We start from the raw sequence: 27,452 nt of genomic DNA, 5'->3' as shown, positions 1-27,452 counted from the left end.
TACTGCTAAGTTTCAATAGTCAAAATAAATACCAAAAAAATTACATTAACTGAGGCATCAGTGGGGTATGTGTTTTTAAATATATATTTCAAAGAAAAAACATAAACTAGCTCTGTAAGTGGAGAAGAGGGTCAACAAAAACAATAGGCACTGGAGGAGGGTCTGGTTGCGGGTGGCCTAATTTGCACAGAAAGGACAGAGGGTGCTAGTCTGGGGGGCCCAACTCGAGTATAAGCCGAGGGTGACTTTTTTCAGCGCATTTTGGGTGCTGAAAAACTATGCTTATACTCAAGTATATACAGTATATCTTCTAATATATATTCCTAACATAAATTGCAGAGCAAAATTTAAAAGACCCTTAGCCTTCATCTTCTCTTCTTTATCAGTGAGCTGAAAAGTTAGAGATTGAGTGAGCTGCATGTTATTCCATTCAGTCTTAAACATGGCTTAAACACTTACTATGACCAAATAAAATCATTCTGAAGCGATATAAGATGACATATAAAGAAGAATTTAGTAGCTTTGATAGATATAGATCCCCATCTGCCTGGGGAATTATTGGACCTTTTTTGAATGCCTTCATGTCTGCTCTCCTTCTATATATTTTCTGAGGAACTTTTCAACTCTTTTTAACTTGAAGCATGAATTTTCTTTAAGGCGGCATGAGTCTCTCAAACATCTGCGGTCTCCAGGTTATGATCTTCAATCAATCTTTAGCATTACTTTGGCAGTACATTGCTAATTCATACCAGCTATACAAGAACTCTGTGTCCTGCAGATTAGTGAAATGATAAGAGAATGCATTAACATTACCTGTGACAGTATGATCATCCATTCATCTTCCCATCTGTTATGTGTGTCTTGTTCAGTGCATTCTATTCCATGACATTTAACATAACGTATGTTATTCAATAATCCAACAGCATGCTAATCTAACAACATTTCTTTATTCATGTACAGTATGTGACTTTTCTTCTGAACAGAGAGGGCAAGGAAGATACCTCTTCTAAAAACAGCCGGGCAGGTGGCTAAAATTAACTTTTTTTTACATTGTTTCTAGGGGAATGATGGTCCCATTGGTGCTTCTGGTCCAGCAGGTCCAAAAGGAGACAGAGTGAGTATGTAAAGATGAAGATATATATTTATAGTAAGATAATGTCCTGTTTTACAGCATCTTTTCTACACCATGTACTGTTGGGTGGCTGTAGAATTACAAGCAATCCAAACTGGAGTCCTGTGGTTAATGCATACAACAGCTATTTGCTTCTGAATAATTAATGATGTTTACAACATCTTAAGGGTCACATGCTTCCTATAATATTTCTGGGTCATTGTACATGGGGCCAAAATGCCTGTTTTCCAACATGTTGCTTCATTCTGGAATAATTGGATGTGCTCTATTTGGCCTTAAATGGACTATTTTAATCCACAAATGTGCCAGTGAAAATGTTCTATTAAAAAAGAAAATAGGTCATTCTGATGTATTGTTCAATGGGCAGCAAAGCTTGATTTTATCAGAACACTTCTTCTCGTTTCCTATGTCACTGCATTCCTGCATAGTCACTGCCAAAAATAGTACTTGTACCTACACTTGAGTATGAGTAGTAAGGTGCAAGAGTTCTAAAACCAATTATCATCTCCTTAAAACAGTTCAGTTTTAGGTGGATCAACATTAGCACAGATTGTACCTATCTATGCACCACAAGTTTTATATGGTTTACTGCGGAAGAATCCAACAAACCTGCACCATTTGAACAGCCTGAAAGCTCAAAGGGTAAAGACACACAGAGCTACTAGTAGCAGCTACTTGTCACGGCTACAAAAATTCTAATCATTTACTGATAATTGTCTCTATGTGTGTTTTAGCAGAGGCAGTTTTCAGTATTGTCTATGGCAGGGTATTTTCTGGAGTTTAGTAGCCATGAAAAAGTAGCTGCTACTAGTAGCTCTGTGTATCTTCACCCTAAGAGAGTTTAATCACATAAATATCTGGGGTTTCGGCAGGATCCGTCTGTATTTGATCCATATCTTAATTTACAGTATCTAAATATTATCTTTAATAGCAATAGCTCCAATGAGGACTTTTATTGAAAGAGCTCGAAAGGCTAAGATCTTAGTGAGGTATTAATATTACATGTGTCTATCAGGGAGAAAAAGGAGTTGTTGGTGATCCCGGACCCAGAGGGCCTTATGGTTTACCTGTAAGTATTACATCAATATAGACATATTTTGCAACGTATTTTCATATTTATATTCATTAAAAAAAAATTGTGAGGTTTAACTCATTTCTTATTCATCTAAATAGAAATATGTAGATATGCAAATGCGGAGACTGGCCATTAAATTGTATGAATAAAAATCAATTTTTTTATATAATATTAAATATTGTTTTGAATATACTGATGCCTAACAAAGGTGACTTTACCTTTCTGTCTCCTTTAAGTATAGTGATGAGCGATTTTTGTCACCAGACAGGGATTCCACATTTCACCATCTGTGAATTTTTTTGCGAAACTGTGGCAAAATATCGCTGCAACAAAAAATTTGCCAAGTGAAAACACCCTTTGGCTTTAAAGAAACAGCTCTTTGTAAAAATGAAACTGGGTAAAATAGATAGACTACGCAAAGTAAAAAATATTTGTAATATAGACTATAAAGACTGGAGTGTATGGATGTCTAACATAATAGCCAGAACTCTATTTATTGCTTTCAGCTCTCTAACCTCTTAGTTAGTCAGTGACTTTAGGGGGGCCACATGGGATATAACTGTTTAGTTTGTGAATACGCAGGTCAGATTCAATAGCAAACTAACTGAACAGTAATGTCCCATGTCATATAATGTCATATGGCCTCCCCTCAAGTCACTGATTGGTTACTGACTGCTAACAGCTTAGAGAGCTGTAAAGGAGGAAGTAGTGTTCTGGCTATTATAAAAGACATCTATACACTCCAGTTTTTATAGATTACATTTTTGGCTAACTATATTGAAAACTTTTTTTTTTTTTGCGCAGTCTATCTATTTTACTCAGTTTCATTTTTACACTGAACTGTTCCTTTAATGTACTTGGAGGAAAAAGTTGCACATGTAAAAAAAGTTGCACATGTAAATTTGTTTACAATCAAATACTTTCAGGTGAAAAGTGATTTCATTTACTTTTTTATTGCAGCAAAGAAAATGTCAGTTTGCACATAGGAATGAAAGTTTCCTAGTGACCCCAAACTGCTGTGTGCAAACTCCCCCTTCTCTCTGTACAGCTGGTTCATACAGTTGAAATGTATTGCAGTCCCATGGTATTTAATCTCTCAAATCCAGCATGGTCAGATGTTAAAATTGTGACTTTGTAGCACTTCAACTTTTCAGAACCGTTAGTGTTCCATATGATGGCTCTGTGCAGCTAATGTATATAAACAGTATCCTAGTTGATTGTATGGACTAGGGGCCCAAGTAGAAAAGCTGTATTACTAAGTTGCCTGAACTCAAAAAACATGTATGTGATCTTTTTACAGGGCAAAGATGGAGAGCCTGGTCTAGACGTAAGTCATACGATCTGAGTGAGGGGAACTCGGTGTATGTGCATGCAAAATACCTCAATCATATTCATTTCCATTAAGTTTTGCTTTCCTTTCTTTGTTTTATTTCTCATGGTTTTGCTAAGTTACATGATCTTGATATTACTCTAAAGGATGCTCAGGAGATTAGTGCCCATTCCTTTAATATACACACCCCTTTAATACATTTCTGTTGTGGCACCTGCACACGTACAATGATTAGACTTAGATTTATAGTATATACATATAGAGAGTATTTTAGCTTAAAAATTCAGTTCTATTTTCAGTTCTTAGCACTTTTGACATATTATACACTTATATTCTACACTTCTACAGTTATACAGTTCTCTGCTTCTGTCTGTATGCTAAAATAAAACTGTGTGTGTAAGTAAGAGGCAGACTAATAGCCTAACTGACTCATATAAAACATATATTCAAATGGTACCAACACAGCAAAGCAAGCAAACACATTTAAATATGTATTTATGAGAAGCTCTGCTAATTTAACAAAATTATTACAATTATTCTATTATGTTATAGAATGGCCATTTCTAAGCAACTTTTTAATTGGTCTTCATTTTTTATCTTTTATAGTTTTTTTAATTATTTGCCTTCTTCTTCCAGCTTTCAAATGGGGGGTCACGGACAGCCAAAAAAACTATTGCTCTGCGAGGCTACAATTTTATTGTCATTGTTTTATTGTTACTTCTTATTACTTCTCCTTCTATTCAGCCCCTCTACTATTCATATATCAGTCACTCTCTGAAACCACTCCCTGGTTACTAAGGTAAACTGGACCCTAGCAACCAGATAACTGCTGAAATTCCAAACTGGATAGCTGCGAGACAAAAAGTAAAATAATTAAAAAACTAACAGTAAAAAAAAATGAAGACCATTGCAAATAGCACTGTACATCATTGTACAACAACTTAAAGTTAAGTGAACAGTCCTTTTAATATTGCTTATTAAAAATATATAGGGATTATTAACACAACTGCAGTGGACTAACCACAGTTTTTTCATTATTTGTGAGCATTCCAAATAACTATATTTTTAAATGTGAAGGAAAGGCTGCTTCTGTGCCCTGGTCACATTATGTAAAAAGTTTGCTAGACTAAGGGGCTGATTTACTAAGACACGATTTAGAATCCGAAGTGGGAAAATTCCGATTGGAAACGAACATTTTGCGACTTTTTCGCATTTCTTGCGATTTTTTCGGCGTCTTTACGATTTTTGCGTAAAAACGCGAGTTTTTCGTCGTCTTTACGATTTTTGCGTAAAAACGCGAGTCTTTCGTAGCCATTACGAAAGTTGCGCAAAGTCGCGATTTTTTCGTAGCGTTAACACTTGCGCGTAAAGTCGCGCCTTTTTCGTAGCATTAAAACTTAAAAGGCACGACGTTTCGCGCAAGTTTTAACGCTATGAAAAAATCGCGACTTTGCGCAACTTTCGTAATGGCTACGAAAAACTTGCGTTTTTACGCAAAAATCGTAAAGACGCCGAAGAACTCGCGTTTTTACGCAAAAATCGCAAAGACGCCGAAAAAATCGCAAAATTACCAATCATTACGAAAAAAACGCAATCGGACGCATTCGGCCCGTTCGTGGGTTAGTAAATGTGCCCCTAGGTAATCAAACCTCAAAATCCTCAAAATGTGTAGGCATACACAGAAGCATTGTTGTCTCTTCCATGATAACAATAATTAGTGCCTTCATTTTAATGCTATGTGAGGAAAAAGTGACATTATTAGTAAAACATAAATATTCTACTGTCTACAAAATGTAAAAATGATGTTACACTCCCTGAAGGTTCATACGCATCAGCAAACCCCTAGTAGTACCACACTGAAGTAAATAGGTCAGAATCCTGGTTTTAACTATCAAACTCTTAATATACTTCAGTTAAATGAATATATTATATGTATTTTCTCTGTTATATTTCACTGATGCTCTATACTGCACGTTCCTGTGTTAGTGCCATCGAGCAAGTAATGAGAGGGAATAATCCCCTGCCCTTCCTTTATTTACAGTGGCATGGAAATGGCATATTTGTCCGACACTGGGTTCAGTTATTTCCTAGATGGAACATTGCCCATTCCAGACTGCACAAGAACGAAATATGAATTATAATATATAAATTTCCATCTGCAAATCTTCCAGTAGATAAACAGGCTAGTGTTTCACTGGCAGTTATAACCTGGAAATAAGTGGCTTGCCAAACATCCCTATCCCTGTAGCAAATCATGCAAGATGCTTCTCTGCAGAAATAGATTAATCTCTGTTAAAGGTTAACTAAGTTCTAACAAACTATGCCCCATGTTAACCTACTCATAGCATTCAGCATAGCTACAGTTCCAGTCATAGATCTTCTCTATGCAAGCTATACACACTCCAGCACGGCCCATATAACGTGACACATACAGGGCAAAGACAGCTCTATGTATCAGGCTAATATCACACACAGTGGGGCTGAGCAGTGAGTCAGACACAGGAAGGATGATTTTAATAACAAAAAGTTTAACAATCACCAATGAAAAAAGGATTCTATATAAAGAAAAAAGCACAAAAACATTAAATTATTTGTGGGATAGGTATGTCTGTTCTGAATTTTCCAACAGTGCATTTGCCCTGTTACGCTAACTCAGAGAATGTCCAACCTAAACAACCTTTCACTTGGTCTTCATTATTTATTTTTTATCGTTTTTTTTACTTATTTGCCTTCTTCTTCTGACTCTTTCCAGTTTTTAAATGGGGGTCACTGACCCCAGCAGCCGAAAAAACTATTGCTCTGTGACCTACAATTTAATTGTTATTGTTACTTTTTATTACTTATTTTTCTATCTAAGTGTTCTCTTATCTGTATACTAGTATCTTGTTTAAACCATTCCCTGGTTGCTAAGGTAATTTGAACCCTAGCAGCTACTGAACAAAAAGTTAAATAATTTAAAAAAGACAAATAATAAAAAATGAAGACCAATTGCATATTGTCTTGGACTATTACTCTCTACATTATACTAAAAGTTAACTCAAAGGTGAACAATCGCCGAAAAAGCCTTGCGAGGCAACTTCGGCGATATGCGCGAAATCGCACCGCCGCGTGTGCCATCCCACCGGCGACTTACATTTTCGCCAGTGGGATGGCAGGGGAAGGCAACTCGGGGAGATTAGTCGCCCGCGAACAGGGAGTTTTGACGCGGGCGACTAATCTCCCCGTGTGCCAGAGCCCTTAGGTGTAAAAAACATGGGGCATATATATATCAAAGGGTGAACAGTAAATTCAATTCAAACATAATTCTTCAGGCTTATTGCTGCAATACACAGCTGAGGGATTCACATCTTCTTGATAAATATGCCCATTGTGAATATGACTTAACTTATTATGACTTAAGCTTATTAACCCTTATCCTACTAAGTGCTCAGATATTGGTCAGTCAGACAAGGTATTCTTGTGTATTTTTTTAGGGTTTTCCGGGTCCTCGTGGAGAAAAAGGTGACCCTGGAGAAAGGGGAGAAAAGGTGACTAAGTGTTAAGTGCTAAGTTTGAAAGCTGCTCCCTGAGTTTGCTTGACTTTAACTTTATGATAGGTTCCATAAATCCAATCTAATCCTGTCTGACAAGCAATAGCATTTATTATTAGAACTGTACTTAGACCTCCTTAGCAAAACAAGTGCAAGCCAAAATACATTGTGCTTAATCAGACAAATATTTATCATCAATGCCGCCGAGTGACCTACAGTACATTATAGCAATTGCCCAAGCTGGCGTCTCCCAAGACACAATAAGAATTTGTTTTTAGTTTTAAGGAATGTAGCCGCCCATATGAGTTTATTTAATACAGTAGATATGTTACAGAGGAAAATGTTTCCAGACACAACTAATGAAACAGGGGAACAATCAAACTTGTGTTTGTATCATTCATTTCTTTTTTTAAAAGACATATGGACAAGTTCTTGCAGTTTCACTGGTCCAGATTTGTGCTGTAGTTCCCCTAGATAAAACATTCATGCCTGTAATTTTTGGATGAATTGTGTCGCATAAATGGCAGATCCCCATTCCATTTTAATGAGCACCAGACATTGATTCCCCATTGCATTTAATTTGAAGCTTAATTATATAAAAATATTTTCCTGTTGCTTTGCATTTTGGATTGCAATTTTAGCCTTGTATAAAGCAGCCAAAAGGGCCATGGGAATGTTTTCAAGGGCCTTGACCATTCATAATAATCCAAAAATACAGCATAGCTATGGCAGGAAAAACTTTAAACCTTCTAATAGCCTTTGTGGATGATACAATATATCAGTTCCAGGATGAATATTCCTTAATAATAAGCCAACACAGCAGGGTATGTTAGTATGTAGTGCCTCTTTAATCAGATAACATAGTTCTATAAATCATTTTCATTATCACCTTTAACTTCTTTAAAACACCTTAAATTTGAATAAATACGCAGCTAGAGATGAAATACCTGCTAAAATACATTCTCTCACTGTGTTCTCAAGTTTAGGGTAGTGATATGCAAACTTAGGTCAGAAGACCCCAGACAGTAGCAATGTAATATGTATAACATAGCTGTAACTCTCCTATTCTTCAACTGTAAGGCCTTTCTGTCCCTTAATCCCTCTGACAGTCTGTTGCCTTAGAGGAATTGTGGGATTTGCAGTTCAACATCAGTAATTAAGGTCACATAATAGAGGCCCCTAAATTACTTCTAGAAGCTAAGAAATGTATAGAAACATAGGAAACCTGGGTTATTCGGTTAACCAGTCTTCTGTCCATCTCCCCAGTAACACAGTGCAGTTTTCTGGGACTAAGGAAATGATGTTCAGATAGCATTACCTTCACACAAGGGTTTCCAAGAGGAACACAATAATAGCTTTGTGTCCTTTTTTTTTGTTTGTTTGAGAAATGCATTTTGTTTTACTGTTGGTTTCCTTTTAATTCTTTTCCATTTTTTCCAAATATTTGTCATTCTACCATTGAAAAATCATATGTGTATGCTTCTTTCTTTTCCAGAGGTGCATTCCCTTCTCCTCCTTCAGCCTGCGTTCTTTTCTGCAACTTATCCTCCTGTAATTTATTTTATTTTCCCAAAATGACCCCACCCTGCAGTAGGCAAACTAGATGATCCAGGAGATGACTGCACTTGTTTCCATGGCAGAAATATATGTATTCTGATTGGGATACTCCTACTATACCAAATACTCTGATCTTGATCTCTTAAACAGAAGGGAAAAATTCAACAAAATCTCTCTAGTGATGGGTATTTAATGATGGCCATATGCTGTCATCTACTCGTACTGTTAGAAAATAATGGGCCCCTAGCAGGTGAGACTGGTGACATACACAGGCTAGATACTGTAGGTCATTGTCTGTCTGTTATTGGCATAACCAATGTCCTTTGACTTGAAACAGAAATTGATTCTTAAAAACAGAACATTTTGGCCCTATACACAGAGGGGGCTACAAGTTATAACAAATTTACCAGCAAGTACATTCCCGCTACAATTGAAAATACTATCCTCGGCTGGCTAGGCTAGTAAAATACCGGCCAGAGAACCCACCATTCTCTGTTATATTTAAGAATGGAGGCTGAGATATATGATAATGATTATTAATTGTTGTTATTTATTGAATGTGCTAGCTGAGAGACACAATATGGCAGCTCTTATATATTATTATATATTTTGCCCTGTGGTTAACAAAATGTTTGCAAGTTATTTTTCTCTCTGCTTGATAAATCAAGGTCAATGTACTTTGTGCAGGAAATCTTCTGTAACATTCCAAATTTCCCCTTGCCTTCTTTCCATTGTAATACTAATATTATGGTTTACCCTTTCCTTTTTTACACTCTAACGTAACTATATTGCTTCCTCTGCTTTCATTTAGAGAGATTCTTAACTGAAAATTAATGATGGGTGTGAACAACATTTACCTATCTTTTACCCTTAATGTGTTTGTTGAGTTTATAATATAACTCTCTTTGAAGCAGCCATTTCTTCTGCCAGATTCTGTAACAAAATATATTTAAATATAAAAACACCTGTCTAAAAAATACATGTAGAAACAATTTATTAAAGGAACCTGTCACCCTATGAAATAATTCTAAAGCCTCCTCTATTATGTTAATTGAGCAAAACTTTATTTACACTAAACAAATTAGTCAAACTTGGTTTACTTTATTCTGTTTAATGGAATGATCAAAGTAAGCAGGCAGGTGCCATATTGTTATCATGGCAAGTTTTTTACCATTCTGAAATCTTGTGGAGGAGGAGCTGATGCACACCCCCATCCAAAAGCAATGTGATATTATAGACAGTGGGGAGGGCAAGTCTGTGAAGTCATTGCTATGCCAGTGGCACAGGGGAAGGGAAAGCAATATATAAAAAAGGGCTTTTTATTACATTAATTTTTATATCTGGGTGACTGGTCCTCTTTAATGTTCAAGTAGTATATATGATGATAATAAGCAATATATTTCCTGGACATGTAGGTCGAAGTGGTAAATGTTTCCCCAACCCCCTTCATTGGCTAAAGATTTTGACACAACACGTTTGCTTTGTCCAAACCATTTTATCCACAGGGGGAAAAGGGAAAGAAAGGCAAAAAAGGGCCTAAAGGGGAGAAAGGAGAACAGGGTGCCCCTGGATTAGATGCACCTTGCCCATTGGTATGTCTCACTTGGAAGTTTGGCCATCTCGCTCTGAATGATAATGTGTAAGGAAATGAGCAAACATTAAGCACTCAGAAGCCTTGTTTTACTTACCTGCAGCCAATATGTAACTGTTCTCTTTATTGTTAGGGTTTTTCTTTTAATCATGATAACACCTGGAGTTCTGTTGTTCATAATAACAATGTGTCACAGTTGGATTCCATCACAGTAATTTTGAATAAACAAGTAATTTTCAGCTATAAAGGCTTGTGTTTATGCCTAAAGTTTGCTCCTTTCCAGTATTTTCTTCATTTGTTTTGTTTTTCTACAGGCGAATCAGTATGTAAGTATTGTCACTGTCAATAACATTCCAAGTTAATCTTTACAAACAGGGTTTCCGTGGATTAAAGGGGGAAAAAGGGGAACCAGGTCAGCCTGGCCTGGATGGGCTGGATGCCCCTTGCCAATTGGTACAGTATTTCTCTTTCCTATCAACCCTGCATGAAAGTCCTTATCTAATCCATCAATGCAACACCTACATGGGAAAGATTTGCATTGTAAAAGATCTGCATGCTCCTGCACGAATCAAGTTTTTCCTTCATATATTAATATTATTCCTGTCCCATTTCTAACCCATCCAAGTGCTTACGCCATCCGTCCTTTCACTATATTTTTCCTCAGAATGTTTTACTTGCAAGCACAGGTTGACGTGTTTGCCCAGACACATATAACCCTATAGTTAAACAGGATAACCTCTGTTAGGAGCTTTCCTCAGTAGCTTGTGACTGCCTGCAGTTTAGAGAACCTTATAAATTAGACTAGCAGGTAATCAATGTAGTGACATAATAGCCTGCAGCCTATTACACAATCCCTTTACAATTGCTTAGTTTAATCTCCCTCTGAAACTTACTTGACCTTTCCTATGGTTACTCCAAAACTACCCATCCTTATATCAGCATGAATCTAAAAAAAACTGCCAATACTAAAATTATACTAGAAATCCCTTTCCTTGTACCAATATGGCAAACACAGTTTCCCTCAAAATTTCCAATGGTAAAGTATCAAGTTAAAAAAATTACTATTAAGCGCTTTAATTAAGGAACCTCTTCTATATTAAAAAAGGACTGTAGCAATATATTTATGTTATACATCTGTCAAAAATTAGGCCAGATTTTTAGTAAATTGCTGGGGAAAAATGAAGCATGCTTACTGAACTTAGGAAATGTGTTTATTTTCTTTATATTTTTATGTTTTTATTATACATTTGCCATTTTTATCTGGAAAGCACTGTTTTCTGGCTGAAATATATAGTGATAAATAGACATAATACAAAGTACTTAATAACCTTCAAAACTGCTAACCAACAATATTTGGAAATAATACTTTTTCCTATCTGCAAATGGTATGCAACATAATGAATACATGTCCTGGTTTCCCAGTACTGTCTAAACAAACATAGGGGCAGATTTATCAAAACTAAAAAAAAAAACACAACAGTGAAAAAATATCAAAACGAGTACAAATTGTGTATTTTTCTTGTGTTTTTTCTGTAAGGAGCAGTTTCATTTATAAAAATATATTTTTTTAAGAAGCCTAGACTTCTATACACCTCTATACACTTCCAACTCACCAGCTGAGTTTTTTTCTAACGTATTTTCACCTTTTTTTTCTTTAATAAATCCTGACTATTCAAGCTTTTAGAAAATACTCATGCAGAAAGAAGATGCAATTTCCATTTTTCATAAATCTGCCTCATAATGTTGGCTTGATAAAAACAATGGAAAATCAGAAGTTCTCATGCATCTTAGCAGTACATTATACTCCCACTTTTGCTAGATACGTACAGCACAGTTGCAATGCAAGGCATAACTTCCAGATTAAAATGGCTGATCATTGCTAGTCACTATTTCATGAAATCAACCATGTACCTTACTGAACTCAGAACAATCATTTTCTATCAATTTGGGGATGTTGGTGTGCATGATATCCTGCATATGCACGCAGGGAAAGGAAATGCTACAGACTGATGTGAATTACTGTTGTTAAGAAGGAAGCACTCAGCAATTGTTTTTTTTTTGTGCTTTTTATCTTGTAAAGGCATTGCGGTGCTGAGGAAGAATTACAGTAACTTAATTCCAAAGGAATATACCAAACTGGCCATAAATGTACATGTAAATGATAAATAATTGAGAAAAAAATCACATACTCAATATTTGGTGTTGGTTAATGAAATTCTTCCCACACTGTAAATAAACTGTATCTATAGGAACAAGTGTATCTTCAGTTTTTTTAACAGATGGACTTTCCTTTGTAAAAAAAAAATGGCAGTCACCCCATAGTGGGTTTTCTCATTATGTTAGGTAGCAAGGTGTAGAAAAAGCACTATAAATACAGTTTATACAATACAGGCCAGTTATAGAACTGATTTTATACAAATACACAAAAGCTGGGTATAAATAAGTAATGTTAATGGCCTTAAAATGACCTTGGCGATATTGCTGCTAGACTACAGCAATATGTTGCAAGTGTGACATGACAATTAAGGATAATTAAGGAATGTTACCCTGCCTAAAGTACATAAAGATGTAAGAAATCATTTATTAGTCCATTGACCTGTACTGAGGGTTTAAGGCCAAAGTCTGAGTGCTTCATTGCAAAAACAATGAAGCACAACCTAGAGACTTCTATTCTAAAACTACTAATAACATGGGTGCTAAACTGTGCCAGTGCAGCTACAGTTTCTATTCATTCCTATGGGATTTTTAGAAGCATATTTATCAATTGGTTAAAGTTAGAGTTTAATATTTAATAAATACTCTTCTAAAAATCCCATAGGAATGAATTGAAAGTGGGTGATTTCATTTACTTGCAAAATTAGGGTATTGCAAGTTACCCCAGAAAAGGGCCAATCAGGTGGCTCTAGGGAGAATGCAGTATCTCTGCCACCCCATGATGCCAGCTCTTACCTGTGTGGTTACCTACAGTAGACTGTACTTGCAGCCCTTTTTTCTGGCCCTCTAGTGACAGGGTTACTGTGCTCGTTATCATTTAATGAATGATGTGGGAAGATTGCTGCTGTGTTGGTGAAGTCATTGACCTCAGAATATATTTGGGTCAATTATTAAGTCTTTGCAGGGAGATTGCACTAACACTGTTTAAGTACCTTGCTCTTTCTTGCCTGAATATTAGCCCACAATGGGACTTCTATGTAGATTATCTGATGTCTGGGACTGTGCTGAGGCTAAAGTGGGACTAAGTATTGACAATGTGGTCCCCTTTAAAATAAGCAGAATTGTTTGTGCTTATGACACCCTAGCGAAATCAGCTGTGGTCAATACAGCCCTGGGAATATTTCCAGCAGTTACCATTATATCTCTATATTAATGTGTTTACAAGGACACAAACCCAACAGCAAAAATAAACTATAGGAAGTAGATCAGATAGGAAAGTCCATCTGCTATTATAAAGAAATGAAGAGTCACTTCTTCTTAAAGGTATAGGGAAATGATTTCTGTGCTTCTGCAGTGTGAATATCAAGCATTATAGAAGAATGAAAAAAATTGTATGTGTTGGCACATAAGGGAAAACTGATTCCACTGCAGGAATTTCTCACCCTCGATGATAGGTCCCGGGTCTTTTTACTGCAATAACATAGCAGGGTGTTTTATTTTCAGTCTGCAGCTGGAGTGGGTCTCCCTCTGTGTCACTGTCACATCATTTTTTCCACTTTACTATTAAGCTTTTGAACACTACATTGTATTTGTTCTTCACAGTAGAGATACTTGTGCTTAATTAAAGCGTGTTTAGTGCTGGGCTTGATTTAGATTGGTGTGAAAATGTCTAAAAATGCTTTTTTCGGTTAAGCACATGACTATTTTCTTTATTTTGTCTGACCCGTTGTTTAAGTTGCCAAAGTCAGGGGAAACAAATGTGTCCAGATGTCACTGCTACATTTGTGAGCAAGAGTTAAATACATGATATTAAGGCATTAAGTTTAAGTCTCTTGGCTGAAAAAACTATTTCCTTTGCATTTTCACAGACCATTGAATTAAACCCTGTGTTTCAGGAAAAATGGGTTTGATTCACTAAAGGTCAATATTTCCACATTTTTAAATTGTCACTTTTAATGTTCCTTAAAAATGAGCAAATATTGACTGATTCACTAAGGAATCATGGGCAAATATTATAGGCCCATATAATAACCCCAAAATGTTCAGCGAATTAGGAGTTAATGTGACTCATTTATTAGCAAGCAACATTAGTAACCAGATCTTTGCTTTGATTTTTTAACTAGTAGTAGACTGCTCATATCTTATTGCTGATTGGTTGCTATTGGATGCAGTTTAGCACTCATATTCAGCCCCATTATCTGTGGGGCTGGACAGAGTGCAAAGTGCTAAAAACATGACGGATTGCACCCATTTTTTCAGCACTTTGCTCCCTGCCTTGCACAATATAAGTGATCCATAATAACTCTCAGTTATAAGCACCAGACTACAGTGATCAACACAGTGTTTAGTGTACCTGGGCCTATGTATTATTTGCTGTATAATTCCATTATGCTTTTGTGTAATGCTGTTTTATATTTATACTGAATACAAAGTTTAATATCTCCATTAAATTTTGCTAAATTGTTGATCTCTGTAATATTTTTCATGCATGGAACAGGGACCAGATGGGCTTCCAATGCCTGGTTGTTGGCAAAAGGTAAGAACTAATGCATTAACATCTGAAAAAACACAAGCATGTTAAACTATAAAACGAAATGAATCAGTTGGGAACAAAGTGAAATGTGGGAGATGCTGTGCTTCTAATGATTAACATAGAGAGGATCATGCTACTGTTATGTCTTCAGTCTGTGTGAATTATATCTGTAATCACACATTTGCCACTGCAGACACATTTTGTATGACTACCTTTTAATTCTGGTTATGTTTTGGGCTTCTATGTCAGGATTTGCTACCAATCTGAAGTCTTTTACTATTATCATTTGATAAAAAAAAGAATTAAGTAATTGATAGCACTGGGCCTACTGCAGTAGGAGGAAAGAATTGTAAGCCTATTTTTTCTGGTGATAAATTCAATTTAAAAGGCTTCTCACTGGCAGTTCTGACATATTACCTCTCTCTTCAGATTCTCCCATTTGGCTTGGTTTGTGTCTCCAATGCGTTTGGTAGGATGCAGGTCATTGAAGCCATTTGTTAAATGGACTTGCGTCCAAACATGATACTTGCATTTCTGTATAGTTACACTAAGCACCATTGTGTCCATGCAGTCTGCTCTGATGTATCACGCATAAAGTCTATTATGGCAATATACATGTCAGAAGAATCAAATGCTAACACAATTTTAAGGGCGCACACCAGAGGTGATTCAATCCCTCTGGGAGTGTAACTATTTGGGCCTTATTAATGTTTGAGCCTCCGGTTTTTAATTCACAGTAGGAAAGTGCCAGTAGGGTCCTGAACTTACTCGCCTTATCTATAATAAATTACCTGATTACAAAAGCCCAGAGGCTTGAGCAATAATAAATAAGCTCCCCCCCATGTTGCCCCATGAAATCCCCAGCATACAGTTTGTGCCGCATGTTGAAGTCATTAGATTTACCAGATTATTCAGCAGGGTGTGATGAATATTTTGTACTCCAAATTGTTTGTGGATTTGAAATTCAAGATCAGGGATCCCCAACCTTTTTTACTTGTTAGGCACACAAGCATGAAAAAAATTCTTTGGGGATGCCAAATAGGGACTGTGATTGGCTATTTGGTAGCCCCATGTGGGCTGCTCTGCTCGGAGCTGTGTCTCTGTGCTTCCAAAATATGTCTCCAAGCCAGGAATTCAAAAATAAGCACCTACTTTGAGGCCACTGGGAGCAACATCAAAGGGGTTGGTGAACAACATGTGGCCCCCGAGCCACTGGTTGGGGATCACTGTTCTAGATGATACATAAATATACATGCAGACAGAGACAAAGGCACACACACTAAACTCACAGAAATATTTCCACTTGGCATATACTAGCACTCTACTCACTGGTGTGTTTTTTTTCCTTTCTGTTTTGCAGTGATGACTCTAACCATGCAAGCATGAAGTTGTAAATATTAATTCAAACTATGTATTTATAGTTGAAAAGAAAGAGAATGGTTTCACCAAAAAATGTTTACATGTACCTTCTACGTGTTCAGTACAACTTTTTTTCACTTGCACATGCTGTTTGGCAGTCATAAATACACCTGTTTAAACCTGCAAAATCATGGAAAATATACAAACATATGTCTGGTATATGACTTTTTTGCATAATATGTATAGCTCACAAATCTTTTCTATTCTGCCATTTAAAAGAACATCACAAACCAATATTCATGGAAATAGTGACCAAATATTGTTAATAGTGACCAAATATGGACAAACCCTAATATAATCTCATTGAAGCCTACTTAATTCCATGATGATGCCAAACAGCACCACTGATTTGTGCCATTGTACCTGTATGAAAAGACTACAGATATGCATGACATCTGTGTCCTAATATTTGCTGTGTGATTGAACCTCATGTGCCAAAAGAATGACCGCTGTGACAGCCAACCATCTCAACATCTTCATTTTGTTCGTTCTAAGGGAGTGACCCCATGGCTTGTTGCCAAAAAGAGATGAGGAGAGTGAAGAGGCAGAGAAACAACTAATAATTTTTTGGAGCTATATGGGCAAAATTGCAGGTCTTTAATCTACTGAATAAGCCTTTATAATACTAAGGTTAATTGACCTTGATTGTCTTTGCCAATGGTGGTTGTATGCTACCAAGGACTCCAGAAAGTAGAAGAGGACATATATTGAAGACAGGATACACCATAGTGATCCACCAACATGTGAAGGTGATTGATGAAAACCCTGTGGCCTGGTTTCAAGTCAATCCGCAGAGATGTTCCACTGAAAAGAGAATCTCAAATGTATCCGGTGACCGATTGTTCTTCACACCTTTTAGGGAGAAATGGCTATGGCATATGGAAGTCTCATCTGGAACTTGTATGACAAGAATAGGAATAGTCACTCTCTATGGTTTCATTTCTACAGCAAAAAGTGCACACAAGTTGTATGATCCTGTGCAGAAGGGTCTTAGCTGACCTTATGTTGATTGCTTCCCAATTGTTGACTATTAAGGTGTTGTGCATTAAGGGAACCTATAACCACAGTAAACATGATAGATGCCGAAAGGTAATCTGCTTTGCTCATAAGTACTGTAATTTATTGACAGACGCTAGCTTTTTTTGCCATTTGTTATATTTTAGTGACATATCGTGATCCAATCGGAATGGTCGAGACTTATTAGTGCAGCACCTATAACAATTAAGCAAGCAACTCCTTTAGTTGTCTAGGCACCGTTGTAACAGGCGTTTAGGAATAAACTGCAGCTGCTATCAGAATTGTAGAAGATGTAATATATTCAATTGTTGTTTTAAGTATTATTTGCTGTAAAAACTTAAAACTTTTTTTTATTATTATTTCTTACGAAAGAATGCTTACTCTGTTAACTTAAAGTGCAAAATGCTTGGTAATTTCAAATGCATTTGTAATTATAATTCCTCTTGTTACACACGTGCCAAATGCTTTAATGAGCATTTTAAAGAGTTGCCAGTGTAGGTGAATATCCACGTAGGTAGGCTTTGCTGTTGGATATGACTTCCTTACCTATCAACCGTAGAGAAAGTTTTGTGATTGTGATAATATAAAATCACAGCATTCTGCATGTGTTAATTATGTTGTATATTCCAGTGGGTTTGTTGATCAGTGTCTGATAACTGACTGTCATTTCCCCTTCACTACAAAAAAATCAATTCAATGCAAAATTTGCACCCAGACCATCAAATATTTTTCAAGACCTTCCACTGAACTGGTCTAGAAGCCATATAATCTGGTTTAAAACTTGCCACTATATTGATGCCATTTGGACTATGCAAACAACTTGCTCTGCCTAAAAGCTGGACATATTTAGCAGTTTGAATGTTTTATGCCCTTACACATTAATTCCAAGCAAACTTTTCTACATTTCATTTTTTTTTTGGTGCTGTATGTCTTTCAATGTGATGCATTTATGGCTTTGAAAATGGTATTAGTTAATGTTACTAGCATTCCTCATTTCTTTGAATGAAAACAACAGGTCTGCCTTTTTTAACAATGGCATAGTCATTTAATGTGTGTATGCTATTGAAAAAACAATAAGCTGATATGTACTTTTTATGGTGTGTGACAAGTAGCATTGAAGTTACTGTTGATCTTTTCAAATGTATTCCCTTACTTAATAAGAGTTACTTATCCTTTAATAAGGATATGCAGTTAATTGACATGGTGACTGAATGTTTCATTGTTTCATTTCTTAATGAATATCAGTTTAAGCATGAAACTCAACATCAGTTTACGCTGACCATACTATATTTATCAGGGCTTTGACGTGGTCATGTTAATTTTTTCACAGTTTTAGCCATATTTAGCCATTAGTAGTGAAGGTAATAGAACATAGCAAATGATTTTTCTTTTTAAATCTGTAGAAAGAGAAACAAACTTTAGCAGATGGAGTGCCCTAATGCTTACAAGTGTGTTGAGTTAGTGTGAATCACTGGTGGATTCATTTATAGAAAAGTTTGTACCAAGCAGTGAACTATGCTTCAAAATGGACATAAAGAAACATAATAGACAATATCCCTAAAGTGTCTATGTTGAGAAATTGTTCTGGACATAGAATCTGTTGGCTTGAATGGCATACTGTTCTGGATATTAGTACAAAATTACATTTTGAAGCTGCTGAGTCTGACCCAACATATGCATATGCATTTTTCTAATCTATAAAATCTTTCAAATTGAATCTATCTTGCACAGATTATAAATAAATATTACATATAGATGTAGGCATTCAGAACTGACTCATATAACCTGTCCAATGTTTCTACTCTCCAGTTGCCTCCATGCCATTACATAATGTTCTGCTCATATTGCAAAATACACATCATGGAGGTAAAAAAGACAGTAAATATACATAAAATGAATATACACAGAAACAAAATTAGAATGTATTTATATTAAAATGCATCTAATTGAATTCAAAGCTTGATGAGGGAAAGATATTTATACACCACTGGCTGTAAGGTGGCATATGATGCATGGCTTTCTTTTTCCACTGTTTTAAAGTGAAACTTACATATTCCTATGATAAAAAAAATTATCAGTATTGCTAGGAAAGAATAGCCATGATATAACTAAAACTAACAGATGCTGACAATGTTCCTATTACTGCTGATGGGCAGCCAGACATGTTTTAAAAATATAACATTTCCACTGAATCATATTTCTTGAAATGGAAATATGCCCTGTTTATAGGCTGGGTTTATCTTTCATTTCTTCCCACTTAGCAGTTGGACAGTTGGAATATATAAACATATTTTGTGAGGAAACCAGAGGTGGCCAGACAGTGTAGGATACAGAAAGAATAAATATCCAACCAGAATCTAATACCAAAATTGTATTGGAAGTGTAGTCGCCTTATTAAAAAGGTGCAAGTTCAATACATAACACTAAAAACAATAAATATTAAGTTAAATAAACAGCATCTGTCCAATGTAGGTACCAGCAATCCCATAGTAAGTACCTCTGAGCTGATTGTATTTTACTGGTTACTAGTAAAAGAGCTAAACAGCTTTTTGGCACTACACAAGTAGACCATTCCACAGTCCATTACAAGCATTTCTTTGATTCTAACAGTTAATTAGAAATATCAGGAATTAGCCATGCCATGAGTATGTTAGTGGATCATTCTGGAAGCATTGGTAGACTAGAACTCTCATTCCTTGGCTATCTGACTTCAGCATTGTCCCTATGTATGATCTGTCAGGGGTTAGACACAAATTTATCTACTGGCAGACAGAGAAAACATACTGTATAAGCTACTCCTTTGTGCCATAGTCTTAATGGCATTACTTTATGGGAGCAATACTGTTTCATCATAGGGTATTTCCGCTGCAACCTGTCACCGTGCTCTTACTTTAGTAGCTTAATGCCAAGAGCAGTCTAGAGACTAGCAGCTTCCATTAATAGAGACATTGGTTAGTCCCTAGCAAAAGTGACTGTCTATACACTACACAGCCTGTGTTTGTAATATCTATTACATCCAATTTTTTTGCTTTGAAAGTATGTCATTTTATTCTTTTTGTCCCTGGTTGCTTATATTAATGATATCTAAAGCAATATTTTTGGCATCTGTAGCATTTAGGCTTGATCATTAGGGTATCTAGTTCTTTTTCTGTGTATGGATAACAGTCAATAACAGAAGGATGGACGTAAGAGTCTAATAGTGGGATGTATGAAACATATCGCTGAATGTGAGTAACATTCACATTCTTGTGTTTAGCTGTTTATTTTATCTCTTTCAGTGACCCACAGTTGCTTCACTACTTTGCAAAATGCACCTGGAGAAAAAATACTTTCTCATCTTTGATATAATGCACCCCATACTGTCCCCCGCCTCCTTAGGACTCAGCTTCATAAGAATGCTTGTGGCACATCTGCATGTTCTATACTAGGGGGTATTAAGTCCCTAAAAATTCACCTTAATTAAACCCCACATGCAATTGTAGATGTTGCAACATATTTTACTATTTGTAAGCAGAGGATTTTATTCTACTGTCTTTACTGAAAAACTATTGCTGGGTATTACAATATTGTAATCAAAATTAAATATGCCAAAGAAAAGCCACAGCTGTTGCAGAGCATTAGTCAAAGTTATACCCTTCTAAAGTAATGTTGTGCAATATGTCAGTGCTTGGTCCAGGAGCATTGTGTTTGCAGAAAGGCTATATAGAGACTGAGACTGTAACATCAACAAATACATTTTTATAATGTTATTGGGTGTATTTGGTTATAGTTTTCAAAAATTCTCCTGTATATAATACATGCCATTACTTTTTTATTTAATTTGAAAACATAGCATTAAATGTATCTAGGATATTTCAGGTGATTCACTTCACTCACCTATGTCTGCATGAAAAATTATACTTTTTTGCCATTTGGCAAATTTACTCATATTAAGATTTTGGTATTGACTTTCACACAGTAAGACACTAGATAAAAGTACACTAACATGCTAAAAATGTTGTTAGTTCTTAAATACTAATCCCAGAGGTGTAAGTACTGGAGCCCTGGCAACCTTTAGAGCACATCCTTGGGGCACTTGGGCCCTTGGTATTGGTGGGGAATTTGTGCTCTGCAAGGTAAAGAGTGCAGCACTGTTGGGTGGCCCCAGCACACCTTAGCCCTTTACCCTGCATGCTGCCCACAACACATACACCCTTAATTTCTTAAAAATGGGGATATTATATCATACATTTACAATGATATTCCTGTTGCAAATGATGTCTGGATTATTTTAATAGGCACAGTATATGTGAGGTTAAGGCTCCATAAATAGCACAGGTAATTCATATGTTTTATATATAAATATCCCTGTAATACATTTAATTAACTAAAAAAGGAATAGTGATAATTTTGCTTTAAGACAATCATAGATGGCCAATATATATTTTTTTAAAAGTTAAAAGCCTTTCCCAAAATAATAATTGGCTGTTATTGGTCGTTTCCATCCAAGGTCGGACTGGGGGGTGAAGGGCCCACCAGGGCTCCCGCCCCAGGGGCCCTGCAGGTTCCCAGGCCCCCCTAACCCCCCTCGCAGGGCCCCCTACCCGACTTCCTACCCCGAGAGCGTAAATTTAATGCATCAGGGCAGGAGTGGTCGAGCAGGGGGAGCGCCAACAAGGGTTGGGATTTTTCCCGGTGTCCAGGCGGCCCAGTCCGACCCTGTTTCGATCCCTTTACGCATAACTGAATAATATAGAAGGGCAGAAAACATATAGGGAAAGCTGTACTTACTATTAAATATATTTGCTCCTAAATGCCATATTTGTTCCCATCCTCATTCATTCAAGGTAGTTGCTTTCTTGAAAAAAAAACACAATATGGATGATGGCCCAGACACTGATCCCTTCCAGAGAGGAAACTGTTCTAGACAGCAATGAACTCCTACCTGGCAGCCCATGCTACATGTTTGCACACACGAGTGTCCCATTTAGAATATTATGGAGCTGGATTTGTTTTATATTACAAATATATTATATGCCAGACACATACAGGATACTGCACATATCACTGACTGTTAACTGTTTAAGATTTTCCATCGAACTGTGTTTGGGGGAAAAAATGTAAGCAAATGCAATGTATTTTCAATGTATTTTTATCAAAAGATGTATGTATATTCATTTTCCCTTTTGTTAAGATATATATATATTTTTGTTTCTTCTTTTTTTTACTTTTTTTTTTAAACATTGTGTACATTGATTGTTTGATTTAGATTTTTTTTATGCAGAATGCGGAAAAAACTCCAACAAAGAATAAGGAGTTCTTGTAGCATTATGCTGCTATTGGTAAGACAGAGTGGGTGTATGTAGTAACCAGGAAAAGTTTGCCCCGATCCAGAAATCCATAGCAGCCAATCATATGTTTGCTTTCAATATTCTTATTTCACTAGACTGATCAGAGCCAACTGCTAAGTGGTTGCTTGGGGGTACTGGACATGGCAACCTTTGCCCATAATGTAACATAACCACCCTTTAGTCAGTGTTGTCAGTCACATGCAATAAAGATCATCAATTAAAGCAGTTAAAGGAGCATATTTATAAAGGTGTGGGAGATATTTAACTTTAAAAAAGGTCTAAAAAGTGCTTAAACTATATGTGCATTTCTACTAAACCATAATCCGTGCATATGAATGAATCCAATGTACTGAAGTTTTAAAATCCCCAGTACAAACAACTAACTACTGCATTTATATGCATTTGTATTTTATTTATAACAGATTATGCCCATAATTTACACAATTATTACATTGAATTCAATTTTGGCAGCGATAACATTCTAGAATAAAAAGTGGTGTAAAAATCTGCTGTGTTTTTATTATTTTAAGCTAAGACCTCTTTTTATACCAAAATGATACTCACATATAAAATGAATGCACTATTTTACCAATACATGGGCACACATAGGGTGCACTGTGATTTAAGTTAAGCAGTGTTTGGCATACTTCAATTATGTATTTGTACACCTTTAGAAATATGTCCCTAAGTGAGAAGGTATTTTATGGCCCAAGCAATTCCATGCACCATAGGATACCTTTTGACTTTAAATGCTCATTCAGTGTCTCATCACTGACATTTTTATTTGTTGCCAACAATTGTAAAAATTAATATTATTGTACTGATGGCTTTTTTCTTCTTATGTTGGGCCATTGTATCTTGTTTTCTCTTGGTCTAAGTAAGACAAAAAGCCTATGAATTTCTGCTCACCAGATTTCTGATTGCCCACCAGATTTTGTTTCATGTCTTTTGAGTTTTGTACTTTTGTTTGGGTATATAATTTCATGGTGAGAAGTTGACCTTCAGATTTATTTTTACACTATGTATGACATATTTTCATAATGTAAAGCGTGTGTAATTAAAATATTAAGCTTATTGTTAAGTTTGAAGAGTATTTCTTGTATGAGTGCCTTAGTGGCCACCATGGAGCTCTTATAGGCTCTTCCATATAAAAAAATATCAATGTATCTATCACTGGAATCCCCCTAAATGAAATGTGCTATTCACAGTAATAACTAGAAATTCAGAGAAATCAGTAGGGATTGTGGATACCTGCATGGAACCCTGCTAAATGAAATGGGTAAATGATGGGAGGGTATTGGTTTGTGTAAGGTGTATACACAGTTAATATGATGATTGGTACAAATAAGTAATACAGTGCATATAATAAACCTAATACGTGCAAAACAAAGTCACCAGACAAAAAAATCCTTAGACAGACTACTGTATATCAAGTAATGCAGTAAGGTAGGTTTATTGTTTAAAAGAAGGGGAAAGCAAGGCAGGCATTTTATTTCCAATAGATTAGTCACAATAGTGTGTAAGGGAGTGCAGGGTGAGGAGTGCCCATAGTCAGGCCCGGATTTGTGGAGAGGCCACAAAGGCCCGGGCCTAGGGCGGCAGAAATTTAGGGGCAGCATGCCACCCCGCCGCAACTAAATTTTGTAATTTTGCCCCCATACGGAGCAATGGGGACCTCTCCCCACAGCTCCATATGGGAGTTTGCGCGTGCGCACTCGCACGCTGCCGTGGGGGGCGGGGGTGTGTGCGTGTGTTTGAGCATGCATGCTCCGGGAGGGGGGCGATCGAGGGGGGCAGCCTCGGGGCGCCCGGAATGCAAATCCGGCACTCCCCATAGTTATATTAAGCCCCAGTCTAGGTGTAGGAAAGCATTGTTTTGTTATGTTTGTCTGTGATTAGGCCACTAGGTGGGAGTAATATATAGATTATAGGTTAGTGGTTAGTAGGTGCATTATAGTTATCAGCCACTAGGAAACAGAGCTCAACAGATATGAATAGGGGACCCTGCCAGGGTGTGGGTCCAGGGTTCTCTTTAGAGGTAAGATCAGATAGATAGGACAGCTGAAGTGGAGCATTCACTAGGTCAGGCAGGCCAGGGGGGATAGTAACAGGGCTAGTGGTAGGAGGCTTCTGGCCAGAGAGGAGACACAGGAAAATCCTGTCTAGCAGAAGGGCAGAGGGGTGTCTAAGGTACACTGGACTGCTGGTAGACAGGTGAGGTATGCTACAGAAGAAGACTAGCTTAAGGAACTAAGGACTAGCTTAAAGAAAAAACCATGACAGCTATACTTGTGGGAAAGCCTGGATTTCTGTATGTATGCACAACTATGATTTCTGCCTGGAGATGTGAATAAACCCCTTGTTGTATTCCCATATGAATGGTTGTGTTGCCTGTCGAATGTGCATGCTAGAATGCTATATTTATTCTGCAGAAAGCTTTAGCATACCTGAGTAAACAGCCCTAGAAGCTCCCTCTGATTGTTTAAGATAGCAGCTGCGTTTTTTAGCTTGGTCTTACTTTACCACCAGGCAGCAGTGTTCAGGCAGGGAACACCTCTCAGCTCAGATTACAGCAGAGAGGAGAGGGGGAGAGAGGAGCAAACTGAGCAGGCTCATGCCATGCCCTAGAGGATTTTTCTGAGAGAAGGAAGTCTGACACAGAAGATCATGTATACAGAATAACAAGAAAGAGAAATGTGGTGTTTCTTTTCACTGAGGAGTCAGAGCAGCAGTTCTGTAAGTGTTTAAAGAAGAAGTAAACATTTGTTCTCTCCTATCTTTAAAATAAACAACCCCAGAATAACATACCTTAGTCCCTTAATTTAGTTTGATCTGGTTTCTGATTTATAAGTTAAAATCTCCAGCTCCTTTCCAATACTTCTTGTTACAGCATGCAGCTCTGCCCCCTCTTCCTGTTCAGCTCTCCTCATCTCTGTGACTACAGAGTAGTGGAATCGGAGAGTTTTCTGTGCATGCCTGACAGAGAAGAAGCTTTCTGGGAATGTGCAGTGAGTCAGGCAGTTATGTATGGGCACAGAAAAAAATCTGCCGCTGCTGCTGAACACTGACTCCTGTTTCTCTGTGCAATCCCAGAAAGCTGAAGTCAGAAACCAGATAAGATTAAATGCAAGGACTAAGGCAGTGTTTTTCAACCTTTTTTAGGCAAAGGCACACTTGTTTCATGAAAAAAATCACGAGGCACACCACCATTAGAAAATGTTAAAAAATTTAACTCTGTGCCTATATTGACTATATATAAAGTAATTCTCTTGAATAGGAATCAAATAAACACAAAGCTGCCATAGTTTCCACATACAATATTTGTTGTGGCCATAAAGTGTCCGGGTCCCATTGTTTCTCCCAGTTTATTGCAGTTATATAACTAGTGTGCGGCTGGGGGACATAATTAAATGGTAAAGGCCAGCAGCCTATGTATAGCAGATGCTCTCAGGCAAAGATGTCAGCCATCTTAGCAACAGCTTGAATCATTACCTGCAGGAGCTCCAGGCTCATTTATCCCCCCGCTGAGTTATTTAAACTTCTAGTTACAAATACCTCTTATCTCATCGACACGAAAGGAGAACTCCTTCACAGGGGGCTGTGCGTGCGTGCGTGCGTGCGTGCGTGCGTGCGTGTCTGCTTTAGCACGGTGAGAGCAGAGGGTCAAAGTTTATGCCTGCATTGCAGCACAGCCCCCTGTGAAGAAGTTCTCCTTTGGTGTTGATGCGATAAGTAACTGGAAGTCCGTGCGGGTGGAAGGGAGTGAGGGAGGGGGGAGTTAAAGCTATTCTTTTTCAGTGGAGCGCGGGGCCCCCATTGGCGCAGGGCCCGATTGGGCGCAATGTTGCCTGGTGTGCCGTAGGTGCAGGGCCGGCCCTGCACCTATGGCACACCAGGCAACATCTCGCGGCACACTAACAGAAGTTGAAAAACGCTGGACTAAGGTATGTTATTCTGGGGGTTGTTTAGAGTCATTTTAAAGATAGAAAAAAGGTGTACTTCTTCTTAAAGGCTGTATTTTCACTGACTTTTCTGATGAAGCTTACTTGACCTTTTTTACCTTTCCTCCTTCTTTAAGGTTTGATGTTTAAATGACAGGTACAAGTGTATAGTCAAAATGTTATTTCAGTGAAGAGGTTTGATGCCCTATTAGCAATTTCAAAAATGCGTAAAGTATTTGGTTGAATCATAAAGGACAGTTAATCCTTGAAAGACATTAGAGACAAAACAAGGAACATTAGTGGTGTCATTTATGATGTGCAAGGCTGCAGGCAAAGATGCTTAAATATTTACAGGTATTGGACCTGTTATCCAGAATACTCAGGACCTGGGGCTTTCCGGATAAGGGATCTTTCTGTAATTTGGATCTCCATACCTGAAGTCTACTAGAAAAATCATTTAAACATCATTTGTTTTGCCTCCAATAATAAGCTTAATTGGGATCAAGTACAAGTTACTGTTTTATTATTACAGACAAAAAGAAAATCATTTTTAAAAATTAGAATTATTTGCTTATAATGGAGTCTATGGGAGATGGCCTTTCGGTAATTCCAAACTTTCTGGATAACAGGTCTCCGGATAAGAGATCCTATACCTGTATATACTGTATAAAATAAGCTGTTTGTCTCATTAAAGGTGAACTTGATTATGACTACAAATGACATATGTCACAGGAGCTCTCCATCTTGGTTTCTGTTAGAACTGTTTGGGACACTGCACATGCTTAGTGAGCTCTGAGCAGCTGTTGAGAATTGAGAAGCTAAGCTTGGGGGTCACTGCAGATT

The 27,452-nt window shown here is 37.1% G+C and overlaps 1 protein-coding gene across 13 annotated transcripts in view; it reads left to right on the top strand.

Moving 5' to 3' along the window:
• col25a1.2 (collagen, type XXV, alpha 1, gene 2) overlaps window positions 1-23,749 on the top strand; it is a 246,576-nt gene extending 222,827 nt beyond the window's left edge. For 7 of the 13 annotated variants that reach the window (XM_031896008.1, XM_031896009.1, XM_031896001.1 and 4 more), the window contains 7 exons: window positions 1,061-1,114; window positions 2,148-2,201; window positions 3,508-3,534; window positions 7,011-7,064; window positions 10,130-10,216; window positions 14,867-14,905; window positions 16,817-23,749. In XM_031896008.1, coding sequence (XP_031751868.1) covers window positions 1,061-1,114; window positions 2,148-2,201; window positions 3,508-3,534; window positions 7,011-7,064; window positions 10,130-10,216; window positions 14,867-14,905; window positions 16,817-16,852 — 351 coding nt within the window. In that variant the 3' untranslated portion in view covers window positions 16,853-23,749. 13 annotated transcript variants of the gene reach the window in all.
• Window positions 23,750-27,452: the final 3,703 nt, after the last annotated feature.

The sequence above is a fragment of the Xenopus tropicalis genome, chromosome 1 (genome assembly GCF_000004195.4).
Source record: "Xenopus tropicalis strain Nigerian chromosome 1, UCB_Xtro_10.0, whole genome shotgun sequence".
Taxonomy (NCBI): Eukaryota; Metazoa; Chordata; class Amphibia; order Anura; family Pipidae; genus Xenopus; species Xenopus tropicalis.
This window is presented reverse-complemented; position numbering and strand designations above follow the sequence as displayed.